Source organism: Gymnogyps californianus, chromosome 1 (assembly GCF_018139145.2).
Source record: "Gymnogyps californianus isolate 813 chromosome 1, ASM1813914v2, whole genome shotgun sequence".
NCBI lineage: Eukaryota > Metazoa > Chordata > Aves > Accipitriformes > Cathartidae > Gymnogyps > Gymnogyps californianus.
In genome coordinates, this window is record NC_059471.1 from 147,889,559 (window position 1) to 147,914,969 (window position 25,411).

Below are 25,411 nucleotides of genomic sequence, written 5' to 3' on the forward strand. Positions count from 1 at the left end.
ATTAAGTAGCATAGATATTCATGATTATATCAAGGTCAAGGTAGCAGAACATTAGAGCCAAGGGCTGAAGTGTAAAGGAGAAGGAAAATCACTTTTTGAAAGTTGCAATTTAATATCTATACAGATAGATTTTTTTTTTTTGAGAAAACATTAGAAATACAAGTATAGAGTATACAATTTTGATCTACACAATGTGAACTGATATAAGTATTTATGCTTTTAAACATGTCTCTTACTAGCTGATCAGATTTGTAATCTGAAGAATTCACCACTGTGGAGTTCTGTGGGGTTTACTTCTTTTCTTTTAAAGAAGGGATGAGACTTATTCTAACTACATCATTGGCAAAATCCTCTTGATATTGATTAGGTCTATGTATCATTCAAGTTGCTTTTTGAACTACAACTTCAAGCAGCTTTATCTTCCTAATTTACTAGATCTTATCTGCTGGAATTCCATGCCAAGAAACACAGCTAAATAATGTATTTGTCTGTTTTGCCTCATACAAAATAATGTTTCCTAGAAATTACATTGACGAGGGCCTCAGCTGATCCATTAGGAAAGGCAGGGAAGTGTCAGGATTTGTTGTCTATTTTAGTCTTTTTTTCAGTGAGAGTAAGAAAGAAGAGTCTGCCCAACATCTTCCATTCCAAAGGAAAGAAGATGGCCATGACCATCTTTGAGACCAGGTCAGATAAACCAGGACACAGCCATGTTTTTGCTTTGTTGAGCTGTCTGCTGGTCTTGTCATGGGGTACTCTGAGCATCTTCTGATTTCAACACTGACTGGGTTCAAACCCCTGTACAGCAGTAACACCACGTTACTGCTTTTCATTCCTTCTTTGTGAATGTCCAACCTTGAGCGTAGGGCGAAGCAAAAGATTATCACTTCTCTGACCTAAAACATGTAATTACTAGCTCTGCCAATGACTTGAGCTGATCCCGACTTTTCTGCTACCTTTTTTTACTTCTGAAAATAACTCTGCTTTGACAAAAGCACCAAGTCCCACTTGTTTTCTGGTTAGCTTCTTAGTCAAGTCACTCTTAAAGTCTGCAGATTTTTCTTTTAGTCTTCAGATTTGGTCTTGAAATAGTCTACATCCTAAACTTCACTTACAATGAGTGGTAAGAATAGTTGCCTGGTACAGTCATACAGAACAATAAAAACTGTACCAACTCTCTATGTTTGCAAGCTTTGATATGCTATTTCAGATGTTATTCAATAGTGCCAACATTCTGCAGGTTAATGCTAAACAGCCAGAGAGTTTTAAATGTTAGCTTATCTAATAAAATGTCCTTTCTTAGTACTCTAGAGCAAGTGCTTCCCATAGGTGTGAATGGATATTTCTAGAAAATAATTTCCATACCAGAGATAGTAGGGAGACATTTTCCCTCTGCAAGGTTAGTTCACCTTAGTTTTTGGAAAGTATTTATTTATAGATACCCAAGTTATGGTAGTGCTTCAACACTCTCAGAAAATCAGAGAAGTGCTATAACCCCTATTTGCATGGATGGCAACTTACCAAAGGTAAATGAATCTGCGTTCCCAAGCCTGAAGCTGACAGTTTTGTCCTCGTTTTACTTCCATTTCCTCTGAATCTGAGAATCAAGTTAGCAATTCCTGAACCCAGTAACCAGTGAGCAAGTTTTAATATGCCAAATGCTAGATTGGAAACTTCTCTTCTGCTACAGCATGCTACTTGGAAGTCCTGAGATAATACTTCTGGCTTTGAAATGCATCCATGAAACTTCTTTTATCTCGTCAGCCCTCTTTTGAGCTCCCTTTCCTTCTGACTTCACTACTACCCTTCCCTTGCTGCTGGACTTCAGCAGATATGCAATATTTCAGTACTGTCTTGAATTGAAAACTAACCTCATTCAATCAATAGAACGCAAAAGCAAAGGCAAGTAATACTTTCCTGCTCAACCACAGCAACAAATTGTTGTGGTGTGTTAAATAACTGGTAACAAAAGGCGCATTTCTCTGTGGATGTTGGGCTGGATTGCTTTTGTAACAATTAGGTTGTGAACCAGCTGGCTTCCAAGAAAAATGTTTTGGAACAAATCCAGACTGTTACTGCTTTCCCGCTCCCCAAAAAGATGTAAAGTTGAATATATCAGGTTGCATTTTCCCTCCCAAAGTGTTTTGTCTTGTCTTGTTTATTTTGGCAGCAAGTAAAAACATACCGATGTCTAATGTCTCTGTTTGCAGACAGTTCCCTGCTGACAACTTTTGGGGTAATTGCTAGTGCACTGAAAACGTGCTGTGTGCGATATCGCTACTTTAGCGGAGGCGTGACAAAGTGGCTAGATCATGCCAAAGAAAACTATGGTGGTCAGTACAGTGAGACTCAGGTGGAAACCACAAAGTCGCTCGCCAAGCTCTTCCCGTTGTTTGCTTTCCAAATTCTATACAGAACATGTATTATGCAGGTGGGTACACAGCTTTTAAACAAAAATCTTGAAATATACTGTGATGTGTGTTTACTACTATGTCTCTAGGCATGCTTTTTTTAACTGTTGCTTTACCAGTGGAGCACCCTTGCAGAGTAGTTTTAATTACCTGAGAATGTACCTTGCTATATCCTCTCATCTCATCAAATAAGTAAAGTTGACTTGGTCAAGACTCATTAAGGAGCCTGTGTGACTACTTGCTACTCATTTCTCTGAACCCTTGCTGGCTGAAACAGCTAGTGCTAGAGTCCTGTGCTCCTCATGCTGCTGTGTTGCAGTTATCAGAGAATCAGGCTCAGCATTCTTCTGAAAAAATGTAATTTTCCAGTTTCTTAAATGTTCAGTCACTTTTTGGGAGAGGTACAAAATCTTTATTTGCTCTTTTGGGTGCATATTTCTCTTACTGTTTTGATGGGATTATGTGGCTGGTGTACCTACACTGGAAATGCATGGCTTTCCATTTGTGGAAAGAAGCAGTCCTTTCACAGCCTCTCTATCAGGCTATGTGGTTCTTTCTGCTTCTGAGTGCATGTATGTTATATAAATGTAAATGTGTCAAGAAGCTACTTAAGCTGAAATGATTCCTTCAGATTCATTTCTGTCTGGATGATCCTGGCTAAGCAGGAGTTTGAGGTAGCTTACCCTTTGGCAACTGAAATAACAAATTCATGAGTTGGCTTGGAAATTCGTTTTTACTTATTGGTGTTAAAATGCTGCTTAAGGAAATTCTTACAAATACGTAACGTATACTGCTTTATTGACACTCCCTCTTGCCATCATCCTACATTCCTATCTGTCTGCCTCATTCTTTCTCCTCTTCCCTCCCCGCCCCACCCCCCCCAAAAGCACAAAAAATCCCAAGCAAACAACAAAAAAAACCCAACCCCAAACCAACAAATGTACACATATGGCCGAGGCTATGCATTAATGACCAGATGGAAATGAACCAGGTATCATTAATCGGGGTTGTAACAATCAGGTATATATCTAGAAAAGATAAAAGTATTTGCACTGCTGAAAGAGATGACTTTTATTCCTTTGGCAGAATTTCCAATAAGTTTAAGGCTCTTTCTTAGACTAGGCGATAGATCAGTATCTTTTTTTGTAAAGATTAATAGTATTTTCTCCATATTATAAAGTTAACAGCTTTCAGTGCCTGTGATTCATGTTGATGATATTTTAATTCCTATTAAGAAGTCAATTCTGATTTGCAATAGGCAGTGGAAAGAAGGAACCAACAAAATTTGGCTCAATTCTGATCTTTCACAGTTCTGTTGCCATTTATTCACCCTTTTACAATTTATATCTTCTTTTGGAGGTGGAATGTAGGTGAAAAATACTTCTATTAAGAGCTAGCATTTGGGTAATTCTTTTGCACTGAACAGACTCCCAGTGAGTAGAGTTGACTATAGCCATTGATGAGAAACCCTACATGAGCTCAGTTACTAACTATACATTAATTTTCAGACAGCTACAAAGCAGTGATATTCTACTTGGATTTGGCACTACCAGTCATGTTGAAGAGCCATGCAGAATGCTGCAGGAATCCAGAACTCTCTAAAACCAGAAATAGAGTAAAGAAACCAGTTCTATATCCAGCTCTGTCATGGCTGTACTCTGTGAATTGCTCAAGTTACCTCTCTTTCTTTTTCCCATCAGCCTGTAAAAAGGAATGGATTATAACTCCCTGCTGAACATGAAATTGTAATGCTTAGTTAATCAAGCTACTTCAAAAAACAAACTGAAAAATCTGTTGGTAGAAGCCATTGTGATTTTAAATTTATTTATTTATTTTAAAATAAACTCAACAGATTTTCTGTAGAGTCTCACACAAGCAGGAGGAATTATTTGCTTTTGAAGTGAGAGACAGTCTTACAAATCTACTTAATTCGTACCCTGATGACTGCCATTGGTGGGTTCCTCATCTGGTTATTCATTTTCTTCTGTTTTCAATTCCCAGAAGTAAAAGGAAGTCCTCTATATAGCTGCAATGGCTGTCAGTTACATTAAGCTGGTTCTAAGACTGTGGCCAAATCTTCATTCCCTGTAGCTTTTAAAGCCATGTGCTGGCAAGAGTGTTTTAAAAATTACTCCCACCTTGAGCACACAATCAGAAGTTCAAAATAACTCTGCATCTTGCTATTCTAAAATTGTGTTCTGTTAAACACTGTCTATGAGAAGTGACTAAAGTATTAGGCAGAACTATTTACTACATTGGCTGATAGCTCTAATTAGGGATGATCAAATAAACTCATGGACTGCTGCTTAGATTTGTTAAATTCAGGAGAAAATGAAATAGAAGGAAGATGTTATGTTCTGGCAGAGAACGAGAATGTCGCTATCTGAAAGGCTTTCATCATGAATGGTCACTCCTTTTGGCCAGTAGGTATTTGGTTTACTCTGACTTTTTCAAAAGGAAAAGAGTTGTAGAAGTTTCCAAATATGGCAAAAATCTTATCCATGAAAGGTACGTGGTATACTAATGGAGTGGGGTTTTATTCTTCAATACAGATTCCTTCAGGATATTATCTCCAAACCATGAATTCCAACTTGCACTTCAGTGGATTTGTCTTGCCGGTTGCAGCAATGAATGTGATAAGCATCGTGCCACTACTGATTCTTGTTCCTATTTTGGAATGCATTAACTCATGTCTCTTTAGTTCCAAGAACACTGGACATTCTCCAACAATTTACATTGGTATGTATAAAATACATATGTTTATATAGTTTTAATATGTATTCTCTTTTTTGAAAGAGAAACTTCAGTAGCTGATGGATGATCCTATACAATTATTTCTGACCATAAATGTTAAGATGGACTTGTTCTGGGATGATGCTCAGAGGTGAATATGTTTCAAAGGAATTGTTGAAAAGACGGTCCTGAAAAAACATACTAGAGATCAAGAAAAAATGCATAGCTTTTGTGTAGGACAGAGACTGAGACTCTTCTGACCAATAAAAAATTTTGAGACATATCATAAATAACTAGGAGTCATCCTAAGAAATTGGTGAGAGAAATGGTGCTAACCATTTAGGCCTGAGACTTACTCTGACTTAGTTATCTTCTATATGTTTGTTTATCCATTAACTTTTGGAAAGTTAATTTACTTTGAAAGTCTTTTGGGGGGGATGGGAGAGTCCTTCAGTTAGTTGCTCTCTGATACTGGAGAAATGTTCGTTGCTCAAGATGGTGAGTTTGGATTCAAATAACTAGGTTATGAACAAAGGCTTTGTTTTTCTGACACTTTTATGCTATAACTGCATCAATGTTAGGACTGCAGCTCATAATTGTATTATCACTCGTATGGTTTATTCCAGACTCTGCAGTTGCATCACAAGTGAAACAAAAGTATATAGTCTAATTCTGTGTCTGCAGTAGGTGTTTTTAGAACTGGCGAGCAAAACAAAACATGCAGACAACTATGTAAAACAAATGGGTGTGTATCACTGGGCTGCTGTTCCCATTGAGGAGGCTGAACATTTCATAAGTGGAAGGTTACTTGGAGAGGTACAGCTTTCCTCTCTAGTACTAGAATTTTCATTTGAATATCTAGTATGGGATAATTGTCCAGGTGTTTAGTAATTTTATTTATTAAAATCCTAAACTGAAACATACCTGATCATACACTCACTTAAAGTAAAGCAAAGAGGGATCTCCAGAGGTGAAGTATTACCTCTTTCTCATAGAAGTGGTACAAAGTCTTCTCTGTTGTGAGTCCTAACATTTTCAACAGTAAGCACTGTAAGCTCAGACTTGCAAATTGGCACTCATTTCAGAGAAATTCATAGCCTAGAAGTAATGATGGCTTTAGTAGGGGTTGGGCCTCCTTCTGTTGACAGTGATGTGATTTTTTTTGTGGTTGTTTTTGTTTGTTTGTTTGTTTTTAATTACCCCCTACCCCCAAACCTCTTATGTTCTAGGATCTGGAGGGATCCTCTGCAACCCTCTTCTGATATCAGCTACACCAAGTACCACCAGAAAAGCAGCTTCCATTCTGTATTCACTTAAAACTATTCCCTTTTGTAGATAACTCTCATCAAACTTCCTACATTTTTTATCTTCCAGCCTGCATTACAAACCTCAGACAAAAATATTTATAAACGACTATTTTCTCAGTGTGCTACTATTAATTCAGTGCCCCATGGCAAGCAGCACAGTGAGTACTGACACACACAGAGGTATTAATCTGACTAAATTAGCCTAATTAAGAGTGTTATTAAGTTTTATACAAACCAGATGCGTATAACGCAGCAGGTTGCAATTACCCTAGTTTTTAAAATAACATCTGCATTAAAACACAAAAAGCACATTCAGATAATAATTTTCCTTAAAACCATGGAAATTTCAAGTTAGTATTAATGTTCTATCCTGTTATATTGAACAGCAGTAGAATATATGCAGTGGTTTATTCTTAATAGCGTCATTTATTAAAATAGCCTCCTGTTAGGGGTGATAAATTACCTGAGGCATAAAAATACCTGTGAGTACAGGCGATGGCTTTAGATATCCAAGTATATGACTGCACCTGCAAATATGGTAGACCTCTAACTGCCAATATTTTTGCCAACAGTTAATTAGGTTCACAATTATTTTCAGGAACAAAATTGGAAGCATAAATAGGCTGTTGGTGTTAAGCCAGCCTATAACTATTTTAATTCAAGTCTTGTAAGAGGAAGAAATTTAAATAGTTTTCTGGAAATTTTCAGTATGTTAAGAATAACAGTTTTCAAGGACGAACCATATAGACAATGTTGAACTGAAATGTCTGATTGCTCTGTAATAAGGATCTACATGAAAACTGTAATCTTTGTTACTTTTTCTGTAGTTGTTGGTTTATTTGTAAATTAGGTATGATCTAAAAAACATTAAAATCTTAATGTGAATTTAGATTGTGTCCCAAATATATTGAGTATCTGGACCTCTTTATGAAAAACATGAGTATTTGGTAAATTTAGAGTTTTTCCAGTTTCATAGTCGTTCGTGGCTTTTTGTTTGTATATTTTATGCTGCTTGATTTAGTCAATAGTATGGAAGATTCAGCAGAGAACTGAAGGTGTGTGTCTGCTGGGTAGTTGTCCATCAGCTACAGGCAAGAGGCTCTAGCTGAAGTACCTGAGCCATAGAAATTCTTGCTCTAATATTCTTAATGCCTGATTATACTGAAATGTCTTATTAGTCTTGGATTTACTCCATTCAAGAGTAATGTGGAGAATAGCTCTCTGTACAGTACACAAAAGCAAGCCTCCAGTCCAATGTCTATTTGAGGTGATTTGGGAGCTGATGACCATTTCTCCCTAAAAGATGTTCTAGTATGAACAAGTATTAATTCCAAGAAAGCTTTTTGACCTGTTTTACTCAGGATATGAGATCAGGAATCTTATAAAGGTCCAATACAACCTCAGTCTCTAGATAATATAAACAACCTCATCCTAGAATCAGCCCCAAGTGTTCCTAAAACGGCCTGTTCTCCTATAAAACCAAAGCCTCAGATGGTCATTCCAAACTGCTTGTTTTAAAGAGGACTGAACAGAGAAGAGGTAGGAGGAAAACCAGGTCTCCAAGGCTCTCAGTTTCTTCCTCTGCCACATAATGTCTTAAAAGAAATATTACAATTGTTGGGCATTCAGAGGTTACTTTTTCTGAAATGTTTTTGCTTTTAGTAAGGAAAATGCTTAAAATATAGCACTGTGTAGCAATATTGAACTGCTTGAGGTTTCTTTAGTACTAACATAATTTTTCGCTAGGAGAACTCCTTGCTTTGGTAGATTACAAGAAGCTCCTTGAGGGCTTTATACCTGGCCTTGATAAGGTGCATTGGCTAGAAAATGCTGTTGAACTCCCGCCTGTCATCAATTTTCAAGCAATAATTCACTGATGTTCTTATTAAGCAGTAGAGAGGCCTTAACAGCAAAACAGCTTCCAAGCCTCAGGTTAGGTGGGGAGGAGGGTATTTAAAGTTGTGAAAATGCAGGAAAACTGTGCTGGTGGAAGGGTGTGAGAGTTTGCTGCTGACAGAAGAAACACAGATGCATGCAAAAACGTAACAAGGCACTTAGCTATATGAGTTTTCTGCCTCTTCTGTCCTGACACCCAAAGAGACAAACTTTACATATGTTACAAATATAATATGAAACAAAAGCCTTTGGCTGTCAATGTCAAATCTAGTAAGTGTAACAATTTCCGGTCATGAAGTAAGATGAGGCTTTGTAAGACAAGTGGAAAAACATAAGCCAGGTATTTGAGCCAAAGCTGTCAAAAGAAACCAAATTGTCACAGCTGTACTTATATTGTAGCTTAAAAATGCTGAGGAATCACAAACTTCATCAAAATCAATGGGAGCTCAAAACATCAGAAATATAAATGTTTCAAGTTCAGGAGACTTACTTGAAAACTGTGCTTGCTTTGTGTTTTTCTGAGAGGCTACAACCATTTCATACTGTCAACATCAAGAAATATAAAATAATACATTTAAACAGTATCCTCTATGTAATGTGTAGTGAAGCATGCAGTATTTAAAATATGTCTGAGTTTATTAGAAGCTTTTAGCTTGCATTATGAGGCTAAACACCTAGGGGTGTTTTTCCTGCCCTCTGTGCTTGTGCAGTACTTGTGCCTTACCACTGAGGCAGGCAGTAAGACTCCATGTGTTGCATGTGCAGTAATATATTGAAATGTATTGTGGATCCAGTGTATTATGGATCATGCAGTGATACTTCTTCAGGACAGCTGAAGAAGGCAGGAGGCAACTGTAGTCCAATGGCTTTTGTGTAAACACTTAGAAGGCTGGAGATTATCTCTTCCAGTAACGCAGCTCATCTCGTCCTAAAATGTTAAACAGTCCAGCAAATGCACTATCGAACAAATTTTCAAAAGTAGTTCAAGGGAGCTCTGTAGTGGAGAGAAAGGGGAAAATGTAGGAATGCTTGATCTCCTGAGGTGTGATGTGTATAGCTGATCTTTTTCTCTCCCATCTACCATGGCCTGCAGCCTTAGAAATCCAGTACTTCAACTGCTGCACTACTTCTTTTTGTATAGAAAACAAAAGGGTAAAGCATACGGTGTATGTGTGTATTTCAGAATCTTATTGCTGCTTGAATAGGAGAATTTCCCCCTGCTTTGTTGCCTTGTTCCTACCCAGTCTTTTGTGATATCTGGAAGGGCTGTTGCCTGCCTTTCTCTCCTCCTTTCTTACCTCCCCCAATCTTCCAAAAAAGTTCTTGTTTGTGACTTTGCTCTTCAGAAAACTTTTTCCTCTCACATTTATTCTGCATCCCTAAATTCTTTCTGTGCTGAGCTGGTGTCCCTTTGCCATATATTTGGAGTTAGGCTTGTGGTGTAGCAAGTACTCTTTATTCATGTTTATGTGTCCAGAGGATGTATTGGGGGGGGAGCTTCTTTTGCATCTCCTAGGACTTTGCTTCGTTCTAACTACATGATGATCCTGTAACTACAGCCTTGGTGAATGCTCTCTGTGCTCTTTACCCAGTTGTAGGTCAGTTATCTGCTGCACTTTCTGTGATGGTTGCTGGCTTCTCTGAAATACACCGAAAGCATTTCCCTCAGGTGGAGCAGACGCTTTCTGAGGAGATTCTCCTGGTCTCCTCCATGCCTTGCTTCCACTTAGCTCCTCAGTACATCCTACTTGGAGTGGCTGAAGCCTTGGTAACTCCCTCCTGTAAGTAAAATCTAATAGGCTAAAGCACGAGTGTCCTGATTCACAGAGAATATCAGTTTCCTAAAAATAATTACTGTCATCTGATATTTCATCCCTTGCTCTCTTCCACGGGCTTAATGAGCAGATCTGTGCTTTACCTGCTTCGGAGTAGCATAATTTGTCTTGCTGGCTGTAACTCAGAATGAGCAATGACATTGTTCCAGATTAACTGGAAGGTAACACAGCCCAGTCAGGTCCCTGGGGTGCGTAATCCACCGTTCGGTGGGGGGGTGATCAGAGCAGTGGGACTCTGGGCTTGGATGTGTGACTGGTCTCGAAGCTGAACCTGCTTCAGGTGGGGGCTGGACTGGATGAGCTCCTGAGGTCCCTTCTGACCTGAACTTTTCTGTGACGGTTTTCTTGAGACAGAACAAATAAGCACATGACAGCTGAGCTGTGGTTACGGTCTGTGAGCACTTTTTAGGCCACAGTCAAAGGAAGGTGAAGCAATTTAGCTTAACCCTTTTCACTTGTGGACCCAGCTAATAGAATTATTATGTGTTTTTCACTGACGCAAAGCGTATGCAGGCAGGTAACACAAGTCAACCTGGAGAATATTGTAGGCAGATGCAAGATTTTTGTTTGTGCTCCAATCGGGACTCATGCGAACATGCCTGCACAGAGCATTGTGCCTTAGCTTGTGGCATGGAGCCAGAGATAAACATTCCTGTTTTGCAGAGCACAGGCAGAGCTTAGCTCATGCCTGCCATCCATAAATTGTATAGATGTGCTCTTGATTGTGAGTCTGAACCTTCTCTCCCTTCCATAATTTACCTTTCCACATCTACACTGACATTTCTGAAGCTTATTTTCTTCTGAGGAGCACGCAGAGTGCTTACCAGTGTTTTAGCTTGCAGAGCTTAAAAAAATGTTAGTATTACAAAAATAATCTAATCAATGTTCACTTAGACACAGGTAAAGTAATTGACTAGCTGATCTCTGCAGGCATTTAATTCTACAGGTTGAGTGTCTATTGTTGCAGTACAACCCCAGAAATGTTCAGATTTTTATTTAAAAGCAGGAAATAACTTGAGTGTCTCAGCTTCATTCTTACATTCTAAGACTACCGAGAGCTGTGGGTCACGGTCTGTCACTAAAAAGGTAATTTTCCCTAGTTTTAAATACTTAGCACTTTCATAATGCCTCTTCATCCGATAGCTCTCAAGTACTTAACTGAGACAGGTTTCTAGGCAGGTAATGTGGTTTCTAGGTTACAAGCTAAGTGTAACTGAAAACTGTGACCTTCTCTGTTTAGCTTAACAAAAAAAAATGTTAGGAGGTGGCTTGCTTACAGTCTTCTCATGCAGAAGCATGAGAAGAATATTGCTGGTAGAATAAGGCTTTTTAATCTAGCACGGTGGGACACAACGGAAGTCCAATGACTGGAAGATGATATTAGCCTTTAGAAAAGAAATAAAGCTCCATCTTGGGGTGAGTTTTTTTCTTTTTTAATTTTTTTTTTTAAATCTTCTTAAAGGATTGTGATTAGCATTTCTTAGGAAGAAAAGTTGTCTTCCCCGTTTAAATAAAGATTAAGCATCTTGCTAAGAGCTGCAGTTAGAGGTGCGATTCAAGAACCCAGGTAAATGGGACTAAGTCTGAATTTGAGACTTGCATGTAGAAAACTAAAGGTAGGTACCTAGAATAGTAGGTTACTGCTGTAGCTGATGGGGATGCAGGCCTCTGTTCACTTGCCCAGACATAGGTGTCTGGCGCCGTTTGTCATGGAGTATCTAGGCTATGCACGCAGGGCAAGCAGGCTCTTGACGGTGCCTGTGTGGCCTCCAGCTGCTGCTGGAGAAGAGCATGGTTTTCCCATAGGTCTTGCACCTTATTGGATAGCCCCGTGCAGATGGCTGAGGTGCAGTAGAGCATTGCAGGCAGCACTGGGCATCTGTATTCAGGCTACTGAACTGAGCTCTAGGTTTCTACTTCAGTTTGAACTGAATTGCTGTTCAGGAACCATTCAGTGGATCTCCATGGATGGTAATGACAGCCTAGACACTTAAATAGTTGTTTCACCTTTCCTGACATTTTACTGCCTTTGTTATGCAGAAGGTCAAATTCAATTATCGTAATAATTTACTTGACCTGAAAGTACATGATCCAAGTTGCAGACAGAAATGTTCACACTTGTAATCAGAGGGAAGAGAGGAGATATCTCATTTCTGAAATGCTTAGTTAGAGGAGCTAGATTTGGCATATTGAACTCTTTATCTACATTTGAGCCCTGATACTTATATTGTATAAACACAGTTGTATTTCATTATCTTGTTGATACGAGTTTTATATAATCATCTGTTTCAGGTGGCATGAGCATCTCTGAGAATAATATCAGCATTTAATGTCTCCTTAGCACTGAGGTAGTCTTTAAAAAATAAAATAAAACAATGATAAAATAATTGCTCTCTTCCACAATGTTAGAATGTAAGATCTCACAGGCCTCTGACAGCTTGAATTTGTAACCCTAGCTTGGTTTAAACTAGGAAATTACTCTTTAAAACCCAATTATTTAAAAGAAAGGAAAAAAAAAATCAAAAAAACACCAAAAAAACCCAAAAAATTACTACCACAAAAAAAAACCCCAAAACAACTCCATCCTGTGGGACAATATTAGCAGGTATTTGCCCCCACAGTGCATGAGATTGCTGGTGAAGGGAAGCCAGCCTGCTGGCTACAGCAGCTGTGTTACACTGCCAGTGTCCAAGCCATCTGGTGCACTGTAACTGCTTTGCCCTACAAAGGGTTAGCAGATTTGCAGTGTTTGCTCAAGTGCTGCAAGAATATCATCTGCCCATCAACATGTCTCAAAGCACTTAGAAATGGGAAGTCTCATAACAAGCAACTCTGTTAGTTAAAGAATATATTGGGGATCACTTCACCCACCGATGAAATGCAATAGTCTCCAGGGTGAAATGCAGCAGCTGTTTAATACTTCACAGCAGCACCGTGGGAGACGCGAGGAACGGAGTATGCAATTCAAACAGCAGGGGTAATTTAGGTAAGTAGGATGCAATTACCCAGGCTGAATTTGGCCAAGATGCATGTTTTGCACCCCTGCTTTTAGAAGGGAGGAATAACCAAAAACTTTTTAGGCTCTTAGTGATTCAAATTAGCTAGGACACTGACTGCACAATGTTTCAGACTGTACTGTTGCATCTACAGATGGCGTCCCAGGCTCACCTGCTTTCTCTTGCCTGCAGGCTTTTGGTTCCTATTGTGAATGAGGAAGAAACACTGCCCATGGTATTTTTTCTTTTCTTTAATATGTTTCCAAAGCTCTCATTTGGACATCCAAATTAAAAAGGGTGGAAGATAGTGATTGCAAAGTTTCATTTGTATTCAGAGATGCTTCAGGCAACTCAGCATCCAAATAGGATCCTCTGCTGACAAGTTTCTCAAGCTGGAGGTCATTCAAACTCAACTAATAAAGCAGGCTGGGAGACACAGGGGCTTGGAGAACAAGTGTGGATGAGGGCTCAAGGTGTGAAATTAGGAAACAAGAGGTTTTGATAATCAGGGGAAATTACTCAAAAAGAACAGCTGTCGTAAAGACTTACTGTTACTGTAACCTAGTTTAGCCAAATTACAACTGGTGGGGTTATTTATAATCATCCATCCTACAACGGCATGCTACAGCTCACCCTCGCCACCAAAGCTGTTGCTTCTTCTGGTTTAGTCTTCTGGCAAGAAAGTGAAGAACAGTGTCTTAAAAATTAGCTAGTGACTCTGGGGGTTGCTCCCTGGGGAAGAGGAGCATTGTCCAGCCTTAAGTTAAAGCAAAGTAACTGTCCAAGTTAAGGTAGAGCTATGGATTTTGGAAGTATTTACTGGTGGCCGTGCTGCATTGACTCTGGCATAGGAGGTCGCACTGTCCTGCAGTGAAATATCACATCTGCTGTCTTCACACTTGCTGACTGGTGATGTTTCTCTTGTCTTGCTATGCCTGAGGTTTTAAAAGGTGAAAGCAACTGTCTGGCTGAAAGATCTTTACGTGCTTGTGGAACATCGACAGTTGTATGTGGGATGGTTTGTTACGGAGATTCATTTAAACAGTTTAGATAACCTTTTGTTAATAGGGTACATACTAACACGTCTGATTGCCCTTCTGCAGCAAGTACATTCTCTGTGTAAAATATGGAAAGTGCCTATTAGAGACACTTTGGAATTTTTTTTTTCCTGTCTTATCTATCTTCTACCATCATTTACTACTTTTTTTTTAACCTATAACTGTATCTGCTTCCTTTCTAAGGTTCCTTACTTTCATTCCGGCTTGTGCCAGAAAGAATTAGAGGGATTTCCATGCATTTTTTAACTCTTTTTAATGGAGCTGGCTGCTTTATGGGAGCTTTTTTTGTTCAGACGGCCCACGCAGGCACTCAAGGTAAGAATATGCTCATGACCGGTGTTCCTGAGCAGTTTTCTAATATTATTGATTTGGAGAATTAGGCAGCAGCATTAAAGGGGATGCCAAAGTTTTATTGATATGCTCTCACAATTAAGATGGAATTAAGATAGGAAATAGCCTTCCAGCTGTATTCATCCAATTTTAATGAGTCATCTTAGTTTTGATAGTTGGAGTAATTAGAGGATGGCATCTTGCAGGAAGCTCTCACCTCCAATCTCTATACTTCTGTTCTGGAAGACAAGAAAATAAATTGTCTAGGAAGCACCTTTTTATGTTCATGAAGAAGTATGTTCATGTTAGCCACGCTTACGTGGAAGCCTCTGGCCATGAGAGCAAGATTAGTGCTTCAAAGAATGGAGAACATGCCTGCCTTTCTTTTCCACAGTGTCATAGGGGAAAGGAGGTTGGGTTGAGTGTTTCAAAGCTGTCTAGGGAATTTGTTCCCCTAGACCCACTACTTCTCTCTCGCCTTCTTTATGCGTCTCCCTTTGCCCAGCTACTGGAAGAACCAGATTCTGTGACAATATGGTCTCACTGTGGTTTTACCCTTTTGCAGATGAATACTGCAATTCCCAGAGGACTTACTGTTTCAAAAGGAGTTATTTCAGATTCAGCCTGTTGAGGAGTATTTAGTGTAAGCCCTGAACTGGAGACTTTTCTGGGTTGCTGACTTTCAAGATAGGCCAAGAGTTTCTTGAAGTCTTTTTTCCTTTGCTGATGAATCTTTGTTCAATACAAAAAGACTTGTTTCATAAGTAAATCTAAAAATTAAAGCACTTGAGTTCTTGAAACAAAAAACAGGGATCCCTTTGTTCACATATCTGAAATACTACTCCTTGCTGAAGCAGTACTTCTAAAGATGCTTCCCATTGATAAGTTTCATTGTTACTGTGTTAGAGAACTGTGCTCTTATAGAGCACAACTGCTGGCCCTAATGCATGACACCATTGCAATTACCACGGCTGCAGAGTTTTGTAACTGCTCATGGTTAAGTTTTGGGTTCTTCTCTTTCCTACATAAAGAACCATGTCACTTAAAAACAACGGGAAATAGGTTTTTTGAAAGTATGACAAGAAATTTTAATTCCTGCTTGCAAGATCTGAACAAACAAATGGTTCTTTGACGTGCAGTGCTATTTAAGTTAACAATTCAATTAAAATTTTATTAAGAGTTATAAAAACATCACCTAGAGATGGGTAAAAAACAGGAATGCTTACCCAAATGAATCAGGCAGAGAACTGTTAACTACCAAGGCATCCAGTCTGGAGAGCAGAGCTCCTTGAATGTCCCCCACTGGAATACATTTTTTTGCATTGGGTACTACAGGTTCAATGAAACTAACACTTCAAGAAAGACTGTGTTGCTGACTTTTTTTTCTTCCCTCCCCCAAAAAGTATGGAAATTACTAATTTTGATAAGATTAAAATATTTTTGTTTTAGTAAAATTGACATATTTTACTGCAATTTGACTTTGGGTATAATTAAATATTTATAAAATAATTAAGCATAATGTCAGCATCAAAACATTTTGACTGTGTTGTGCCACTATATATGTAATTTATTCCTTTATAGAATATTTTTATACAAAGCAATAGAGGAAATAAATTTTTGCATTTGGTTTGCAATTCAGTAGATTTTTGTCTAATTTTATATCAAGGTGATTTATTCTTTTTCTGTAAGTCTGTATGAAAACATTTAATTGATTCAAAAAAGAAAATGTTCATTTCTTGCCAGAAATACTGTTCTATCAGAGCCTTCAAATTCTTATCCTGGCTGGGACCAAAAAACCTGAACTCTCCAAATTCTCCACAGACTGCAGTTGCCATGTTCTAACCCTTTTTGCTCAAGATTTTTGAGCAAACTGAAAAAGTTTCCTGGCTAAAATACTCCTCACTTTTATGAAGTAGGGTGGCAAACTTCTCTACTTAGCTTTGGAAAAAAAAGTTATAACTTATGTCTTTATTTAACTTTGTCAGACCTGCTATTCCTGTAGATGGAATTGACCGCACCATTATCCTGAGCAAAAGTCACCCTTAAATTTCCAAGGGGTTCAGTGACAGTCTGTATTCAGATTAAGGTGCTGTAATGGGACTGAATAAGCCCCTAAATAGGGGATGTCCTCTACAAGACTTGAAAAGCTTTAGAGAAAATATAGTGAAAAATGTTTAATGTTTGCTCTGTTGCTCGTTAGAAGCATTAGAGATTACTTTCCCTATTAGTATGTAAACAACATATTACTGGGCTCTCACATTTTATTTCTAAAAATAAGTGGAATCTCACTGGGTATCTCTTTCACAGTGTTCCCTGCTTGAATGAGATTAATTATTCCAAGTTACCACAATTCATGCAATTCACAGCTTGTAAATAATAGCGATATTCCTGTATCTTCATTTGTGTTATAACGCTTCAGACTGAATACTTAGAGTATTCCTCTACTCATCCCAGCTATAGACTTTTGTCCTGCTGATTTATAAATTGAAGTAGCCTTGGGATCAAAATTCTGGAGCTGGGTATAGGCTATAATAAAACCAAAGAGACATTTAGGCTTGGTTTTGTTTTTCTCCTAGTTTGATAGGAAATGTTATATACAAAATTCTCTTGTTCCATCTGTATTTTTTCCAAACTCTTCCATTGTGCTTCTTATGGTGTTCTTTGGTGCTTGTGATGAAAAGCTTAAGATCAGCAAAATAATAATTTTTTAATTTATAAAACCTAATAGTTACCTATTGAACCTTCTAAAGATGACAGCGCTTCAGAGAATAAAATTGTGACCTCTCTTAAGTCAAATTAAGGTCAAATGGCACAAATTAAGCTCTCATTACTCACATTTGGTATTTTTTTCAGTTCTGTTTAAAGAGCTTGTAAAGCATTTGGTATCTGGACAATTTATGGAACTGGGGGTAAAGCAAACCAACAAACTTCTTTTTTCACTAAAAAGCTGAACTAATTTATTTATATTGGAAGACCAAAGTTATTTCTCTTTTGCTGAAAGAAGATAATAGTGTTTATGCAATGGTTTTGCAAGATTTAACAAGGCTTAGTGTGCGACTCTTGGGCTATGGGTGCTTTTGTCTTGTCCCATGATTCTTGTTTCACTAAAACCTGAGCCAAGACTATTTCTGGTTCTCCCATCTCTAAGCAATGAGACCATGTTTGCCATGAAGCAATTCAGGATTCAGTGAAGTAGATCCTCCAGTGTGTATTTTGAAGTGCTGAAGCACTGAGGGTGTTGACAAAATTTAAACATTTTTGTATCCTATTTCATGTCACTAGTTTAGAATTTTATTTGGGTTTTTATTGGCAAAGTTGATCAGATATCAGTCACCGTCAAAGCTGCATTAATCATTTTTAACGCTTCTATGGAGGATGGTGTGAATATGATAAAATAAGACTTTTTAAAAATCTGACGAGTGCAAACAGATGACGGGTGACAGTGATATTTTCAGTACAAGCTGGGAAACTGCTTTCTTTTGGATCTCTTACCTCTCCTAACATTTTAACGGAAGAAGATGCAAGACAAAACCTGTCCTCCTATGCCAATCATTTCAGAATACATTTCTGTAAAAATATTAATGTAAATATGTAAGAAAGAAAGAAAAAAAAAAAGTCAGAGGAAGGAAACTGCCCCAGATACAGTTTTTCTGCTTGTGTTTAGAGAACTGGAGGGGTTTTGTGGAGTTGTTTTGGTTTGTGGGTTTTTTTTTCCTCCAGTTTGGAGCCTTGTGTGATTCTAAATATCAAAGATGATAAAGCTAAAGGATATTTCTTGCAGTCCAGATGGTGGTGTCCACTGGTGCCTACTTAGTTAATAAGGATTAGAGGCAGACTGAGACTTTAATTTTGATATGATTAAACACTAAATATATGCCCACTAACTTGATGAAATGATGGAAGGCAATACAATCCTTTTCGAAGATATGAATTACACTTTTCTATAATCATAGTCTAGGTTGCAGGATAGCTGTAAAAATGTGGGAGTCATACAGAATAGACTAACTTGTAGCATGTGACTGTTTTGCTCTTTCTTCCGTGTTTTCCCAATACTAAAATATGATGGTGGTGTTCAGTAAACAACCTGAATGCCTTCCTATGCAACTCTGGGCTTTGTTGTGAATTCCTTGAGAGTTCCAAGGGTGCCATCATAGTAACAGATACCTTGTGTGCACTAGTATACGTCAGACTGGCTTACAGCTCTTTCCACATCTTCTTTGATGGCTAGTATTGCCAGCAGCTTGTTGCTGTCAGTCATCCACCAAAAGCAGCCCAGGAAAGTGTTTTTGTCCATGTCCTAATCCCTGCTTCACCTACTTTTCTGCCTGTGTTGGTAGGATCAGGTGTTTTCTCTTGGCGTACAGTATTCCTCCTTCTTGTACTACCCGAGCACTTTTGATGCAACATCGATAGGACTGCAAAATGCTGGTGAAAGTTCATCAGGCACTTTATTTCAATGACGTATGGTATAGCAGGCTTGAGGAACTGACTCTGCCTAGGCTTAATTTTCTAATTTGTTCTAAATTCGCCATGAGATGTATAACTGATTCACCTCTAACCAATAAGAAAAGGCTCTTTAAAATATACACAGCTAAAGAAAACTTCTGATTCTCTGTGGTGATTCATGCTACAAAGTATTTCCATTGTTGGAATAAAAATGGAAATCAGGAGCTTGTTGTAGAAAGTTAATTCCCAGTGAGCAATTATCTATGTGACAAACCAACCTTGTAATTGGCACTTCTGTTGGCAATCTCCATAGAAAAGTAAAGGATTGACAGAACCCAAAGGCAGTGTCTTTTGGGGGAAAGTGAATTGTTAGCATATTGCATGCTGATTCAAGGATGAGAAAGTGCTGGACTCTTCAAACACAGTAGTGCCCAGGGCGTCTTACTCCAACAAAAACAAACAAACTGGCCCAATAAGTTCCTGATGTTCATGGCTGAGAGTAAAATCCTGAAAGTATGAACCCTAAACCCAGTCAGTGGAGGGTGCTGGAGTCTGCAGACAGCTTGTGGAAGGTGTTAGTGGGGTAAGGGGTGAAAGCGTCTAAAGGGAGTTTCACTGCCTGCAACACATGGTTGATGTTTTAACACTGGCTGTTCTCCCAACGCTTCCTGCCAGCAGAGGATTCTCTGTGCAGTGAGTGTAAGTAGAAGTAAATGTAGTCCAGGTTTAGCTTCTCTTTTATGGAAAACCAACTTCCATTTAAAAAGGAAAAAGAAGAAAAAAAAAAGTGAGAAGTAAATATTTTTGGCTGAAAATGGGAAATGATTACATTAATCTTTGCTGTAGCCACTGATGAAAATGCGTATTGGCAGTAGAATAACGGTTTGGATATCTCTAGGACTGCTGCCATGCCTCTTTCTGTGTAGAGGAAGGCACCCCTGACAAACCTCGTTGCCCTTCACTGAAAGGAAAAGAAAGCCTTCTCCTACCTCTTGCTTTGGATAGAGCAGAGAGAGAGAGAGAGCGTGCTATGGGAGCTGGAGTCTTCCCATGCCCAATCTAATTTTGGCCCTGCCTATGCTGTTGCTCATTTAAAATACAGAATTTTCCAAAGGCTTTGTGTTTTTTATCCCACTGGCAATTATTAAAGAAGCAGAGAGCAGACAGAGCAATGATCTTTGACCCAGGCCATGGAGGAGATCGGTGGTGAAGTGGGGGCAGAACCCAGATCTCCTGCTTGCCAGGCTGCCCTCCCACCCTGATAAAACCAACCATTCCCACTTTCAATGCTCCAATATGGTGCCTTTGCTAGCGTTAAGACAGTTTCAAAGGTCCATTTTACTCTGTTTTCTTAGAAGCTACTAAATGCCTCTTTTTTTTTTTTTTTTTTAATCACTCAGTGCTATTTTTAGAGTACATATTTTTCTGTTCAGGTTCCATTGTAAACGCTGTTCCATTAGGAAGCTCCTGCTGCTCATCTAGTTAGCCTAGCCGATGTAAATAACCTAGCAGACAGTGTGAACTCTGCTTTGACAAGCTGTAGCGCCGAGCCCCATGCGTGCTTTCTCTTTCATCAGATACCCGTGCTCTCTCCGTGACTTCTATTGGCCACTGGGGGATGTGAAATGAAAAACTACCTGATTGTGAATTATGACAGTAAAAGTTTATAAGCTACTAAAATGAAGTTATAGCACCTAGGAGCTCAGTCAACTGACAATGTTAAATGATACGTTTTAAAACTCGCTCTGAGATAATGCTACAAAAGGAACAGCACACGCGGAGGTGAGGTGGTGCTGCTCTCTGACAGGCAGAAAGGTAACGTGGCACAGAGCAAACTGCGGAGGAGTTAGGGAAAACTGCTGCACTGATGGCAGTTGTTCTCTGTTAATCCCAGGAGAGCTAAAGGTAGCTGCTTTGAAAAGAAATGTGTTTACAACTCGTAAGATCTGGAGGGAAGAGAAAAATGTAAATATATGTGGGTGGGGTGGGGTGAGGTGTAATCCTTTGATTGCTGGGTCTCCTGGGCTGTGGAACTGCTCTTTCTCTCTAATTAGAAAATTTTGACAAGCTAAGAATGGCATTGGGTGGCTAAAGATGGCATTAGTGGCCAAAAGATCGGTTAAGACTATCAGGTTTGTACAGCACAGCTATGGCAAAGAAGGCTGTTTTTCCTCCTTTCCCTTCTAGGTCATTCAAGTGGTGAATAGCCACTCTATTCAGACGAGTAGGATTTGATACCAGACTTTGAGGGAGCAAAGAAAGGAGACTTTGGGCACATTGATGCTGGTGTTTTAGTTCAGATCAGGAGTGTGCTTTTGATCTGAATCTCCTGATCATCTCTGATTTGCATCACAGAGTGATCTTGGAGCACAAAAACCCTGCATTCCTTTTGGATGGAACTAAACCAAAAAAATGCTCATGCCTGATGTGTTCCAGCTGTTAGTGGGAACTGGTCTGATGTGAACCCCCCTGAGCTGTGTATAGTGTGGACATCACGTTCTCAGCACCAGCTGTTTCACGCTCTGTATTTGCTCCTATTGCACTTCACTACTTGCTAATGAAGACAGTCTTTCTTACTTCTTCAGAGTTGTTATTACAGCACTGTAGAGCTCTCTCTGATATTCTGTACCTACTGTAACTTCTTTTTCGCCTTGGTTTTATGTTTTTGCTGTAGTTGATTATGGTACTTCAGGTACTGATTGTCTTCAAATGCAGACTGACTGGGGCTGGCTTTCTTTTTAGCATCTTGATTTCCATAATCATTTACCACCTAAGCCTGTTTGCAGGCTGGTTGCAGTGGACAACATCAAAAGCAATACAGTTGCAAACTAAAGCACACAAAAATACAGGCAGGGAAGACTCTGGGTGTACATAGGTTGTACTTTCCTCTGCTGAATGAAGTTTAAGCTGCCGAAATGTCCCAGACAGTATTGCCAAAAGCCTTGGTAGAAAAAGGTCCGATTCGTGCAAGTACATGTTGTGTGCAAGACAAGGACATATTGCAGACTCATGGCTAAAGGCAGCTATAAAGAAAGGTAAAGTAAAATGTCAGGTAGCATCTTGGTAATGGAACACCATCCAAGGCACTGAACAAATGCTTTTTATGCATGTGTGTGGTTTTTTTTCTGAAGAAGGGCCTATTAAAAGCATGAGAGATGTGAATAGCGATTTCTACAGACGACCTTAATTCCAGCTCTTCCTAAAATTGTCACATTTGACATTCATTTAGCTATGTGGACAGGGTGATATAGAGGGCAGATGGCCCAATCATTACAGTAGTAGCTGTGCAGAGTTAGGTTTTCCAGTACACTTCAGATTTGTTAGGAAAGTTCTTTAATTTCTCTAGATCTCTATTGCCTGTCTGCAAAGCAGGAGCAAAGTACACTGTAGACTCAAAAAACCATAGATGCTGTGAGAATGAAGGCTGTATAAATAGCTACAGGGGGGGTTCAAAGCACCTGCTGTGATTGTGTCTTACACAAAGTTATCTTTGTGTCTTTCGTATGAGCCATGTCTCATCCTGCAAGGTAAACTAATTCTGCTTCAAATGTCTGCTTTGCCAGGCAACTGGTTTCCACACTTGCTGCATGAAGGTAAATTGGAGAGATTCTTCTTCTTCTTGGCTTCCTTAATGATGGTGAACACCCTGGGTTTCTGGACCGTTGCACACAGGTATGTGTGAGAAAATGAAAGCTTGATGTTTCATTTGTAGATATGGGTAGAAATTCTTGCAAAACCTGTAAACTAGTGTGTAATAGAGAATTCGTAATGATAGATCATGTGTTATCATTCAGGGTTCAGACTTTAGTATTTTTCATCTACCTTGAGGAGAGAGTAAAAATTATGTGGTAAGGTTAAAAAAAAAAAACAACAAAAAACCTGATGTAATTAACCTTAAATATTTAAGGGGTCTTACTAATATAAAAATGCCTTGAAGAAAGAAGAGCATCCTATTCTTTACAGAAGGATGTAGATACCTTGGTGCTGTGATCTAAATTCCATGCCAACATATCTCGGTCATGAAACTGACCTCCACTGCACTTGGCTTTGTACCAATACATAGAAAACGTTGCTGTTGTCTCAACGAGCTGACATCTTTATTATAGGACAGTAGGCAAAGGGGTTGCAAGAAAACAGCAGACCGCTACTGGTTCATGCTGTATGCAGTGGTTTCAACAGAGTAACTCTGAAATATTTTCTGATACTTTACTGGGGAATGAGATAAAAGCAACTTTCTGCTGGAGACAATGGAATTGCTCAATTAGCCCCCACACAGGAAGCAATTTTATGCCACCTATAGAGCGTAGGTTTAATGCCTGTATATTGCATGTCAAATGCAAGGAACTCACAGCTGCAATCCCCTTTTACATCCAGGGTGGTTTGAAAGTTGGCCTGCCTCTCATATTCCGGAACATTTAATCACAGTTAGCTTTCTGTTGTCAGTGTTATAAGTAATACTCGTAGTCAAGAACAGGGAGGGAAGCAACCTGTGTCACCACGAGTGGGAAGGGTCACGTGCAAGTGGCATTCTCTCTTAGACATTGGGCTGCAGTTCTGTGGAAATCTTTCAGAAACCTTGATGAAATAGTGATTTGATAATGACAATAATAGAAAATTTCCAAGGGCGGTGTACTCTAGAACTCTTGAGAAAAACACTGCTTTTTCTATTCCATATAGCACTAACTTTGCAGCACCAAAGATTACCATAGTGTCTTGTCAATTATTTCAACGTAACCTGAGACACAAGTGTCCATTTGTTCTGGTGGCTAGCTCTTGATTCTCTTCTTTTAAATGTGACCTGAGCCATGATTAGAAATGTTTCTCCTGCATGTGCTTTGTCTTCCTTTTATAAAATGAGATTTTATTCTTCTGTAAAATGAAATTTTCATTTGTGACATTTACTGCTGAAAACTAAAAGGTTTTGGTTGTCAAAAAGTGGCCATAAAATTGGGTTGAACTCAACAAATAATTTTGCCACAAATTAATATATTTTTATGAGGAAATCTGTTGACCTCCAGTCTTCCTAAAAAAAATTCTTAAAATTTTTTTTTAAATTTAATTTCAAATTGGTATTTCACTTCAAAATCAAGGTACCTCATTTTTCAATAAGACAACCAAAACCTACATGAAATATGTTTTTTGAGGTCAAATGTAATTGTTTCATTTTGTACTGAATAATAATTCTCCCAGAGGGGAGAAAAAAGGGTGAGGACTATTCAGATAAACACTGATTTAGGGGTGGGGGGAAATCAGGCTTTAAAACTCTGAATTAGAAAAAATATACTAAAATTTCTCTGAGTCAAAAAGCATGTTTCTTTTTTAAATTTGTTAAAATTACACAGTACCGCTATTACTAGCACCTGCATCCCATTTGGCACTTCTCATCCTGAAGTTCTCAAAGGTTCTAGGAAAGCGCATATCACTATCCTATTTTTTTGGGGCTGCTTAGAAGTCCAAGACTCAGAAGGCACTGTAACTTGCAAAATATTAGCTAATAAACAATGGGTGAAGCTAATCCCAGAAAGGATGATTATTTTAGTGTTTTCCTTCCCTATCCTCCCTCCCAGATACAACAGTCTGAATCAGGAATACACCAATGAATTCAGAGGAAGTCTTCCTGAAGAAAAACTTTTGAAGCATGGAAAAGCCATCAAGCATTATGATAGTGTTCTGGAAAGTTCTCCCATTTTGTCTCCTATGGAGAAAACCTGATAAAATTTCACCCTTGTTTGACTAAATTTTGATTGTGTTACCAACCAGCTTTCTAATGATGAGTTACCTAGCGTACTTAAGTGGGACTGCCAATGTATTTATGAATTATCTTAGGAATAATAATGTTATTTATAAGTTTATAAAATAGCAGGATTTGGCCTTGTAGGATGCTGCGCTGTCGTAATGCACGTCGAGGACAATGAGAGCTTACTGCTTGGCATGGTTGATGGAGAGAGGCTTTTAGCCTCTATAGGGAAATAGATAGGTATCCACGTGTATTTGTACTTAGTAATAGTTCAAAACTAATAAACTCATGTATACATTTGTTTAGCAAATTACTTGTGACAGTATCATTTACAAATAATTCTGGAGTCTGGTATTGGCTGGTTGATACTTGCAAAGGTGGGAGACTTATGTGCTATTCTTGGCTCTACTATTTATCTGCTACCCAGCCTTCAGCAAGTTGCTTCTTTACCTTAGTTTCCCCGTCAGTAAAATGGACACAGCCATACTAACTGTCTTTGCAAATTGCTTTGAGATCTACCAAAAATATACTAGAAACTATATACCAGTAATAAGTCCATAAAGTATGTCACGAAACATTGATGCTGAAGCATCTAGTCTTTTATCTGGCAGAAGCACTGTGAGATTTGTCATTCCTGAAGGTTGATATATAGAAAATTGCTG

At 38.7% G+C, this 25,411-nt stretch overlaps 1 protein-coding gene across 4 annotated transcripts in view; it reads left to right on the forward strand.

Moving 5' to 3' along the window:
• Positions 1–25,032, forward strand: part of SLC15A5 (solute carrier family 15 member 5) — a 37,260-nt gene extending 12,228 nt beyond the window's left edge. For 2 of the 4 annotated variants that reach the window (XM_050909851.1, XM_050909861.1), the window contains exons 5-10: positions 2,211–2,431; positions 4,964–5,150; positions 9,940–10,128; positions 14,420–14,551; positions 22,576–22,684; positions 24,580–25,032. In XM_050909851.1, coding sequence (XP_050765808.1) covers positions 2,211–2,431; positions 4,964–5,150; positions 9,940–10,128; positions 14,420–14,551; positions 22,576–22,684; positions 24,580–24,724 — 983 coding nt within the window. In that variant the 3' untranslated portion in view covers positions 24,725–25,032. Of the gene's footprint in view, positions 1–2,210; positions 2,432–4,963; positions 5,151–9,939; positions 10,129–13,109; positions 13,169–13,332; positions 13,414–14,419; positions 14,552–22,575; positions 22,685–24,579 lie in introns of those variants that run through there. The other 2 variants (XM_050909875.1, XM_050909867.1) reach the window with 2 other exon arrangements.
• Positions 25,033–25,411: the final 379 nt, after the last annotated feature.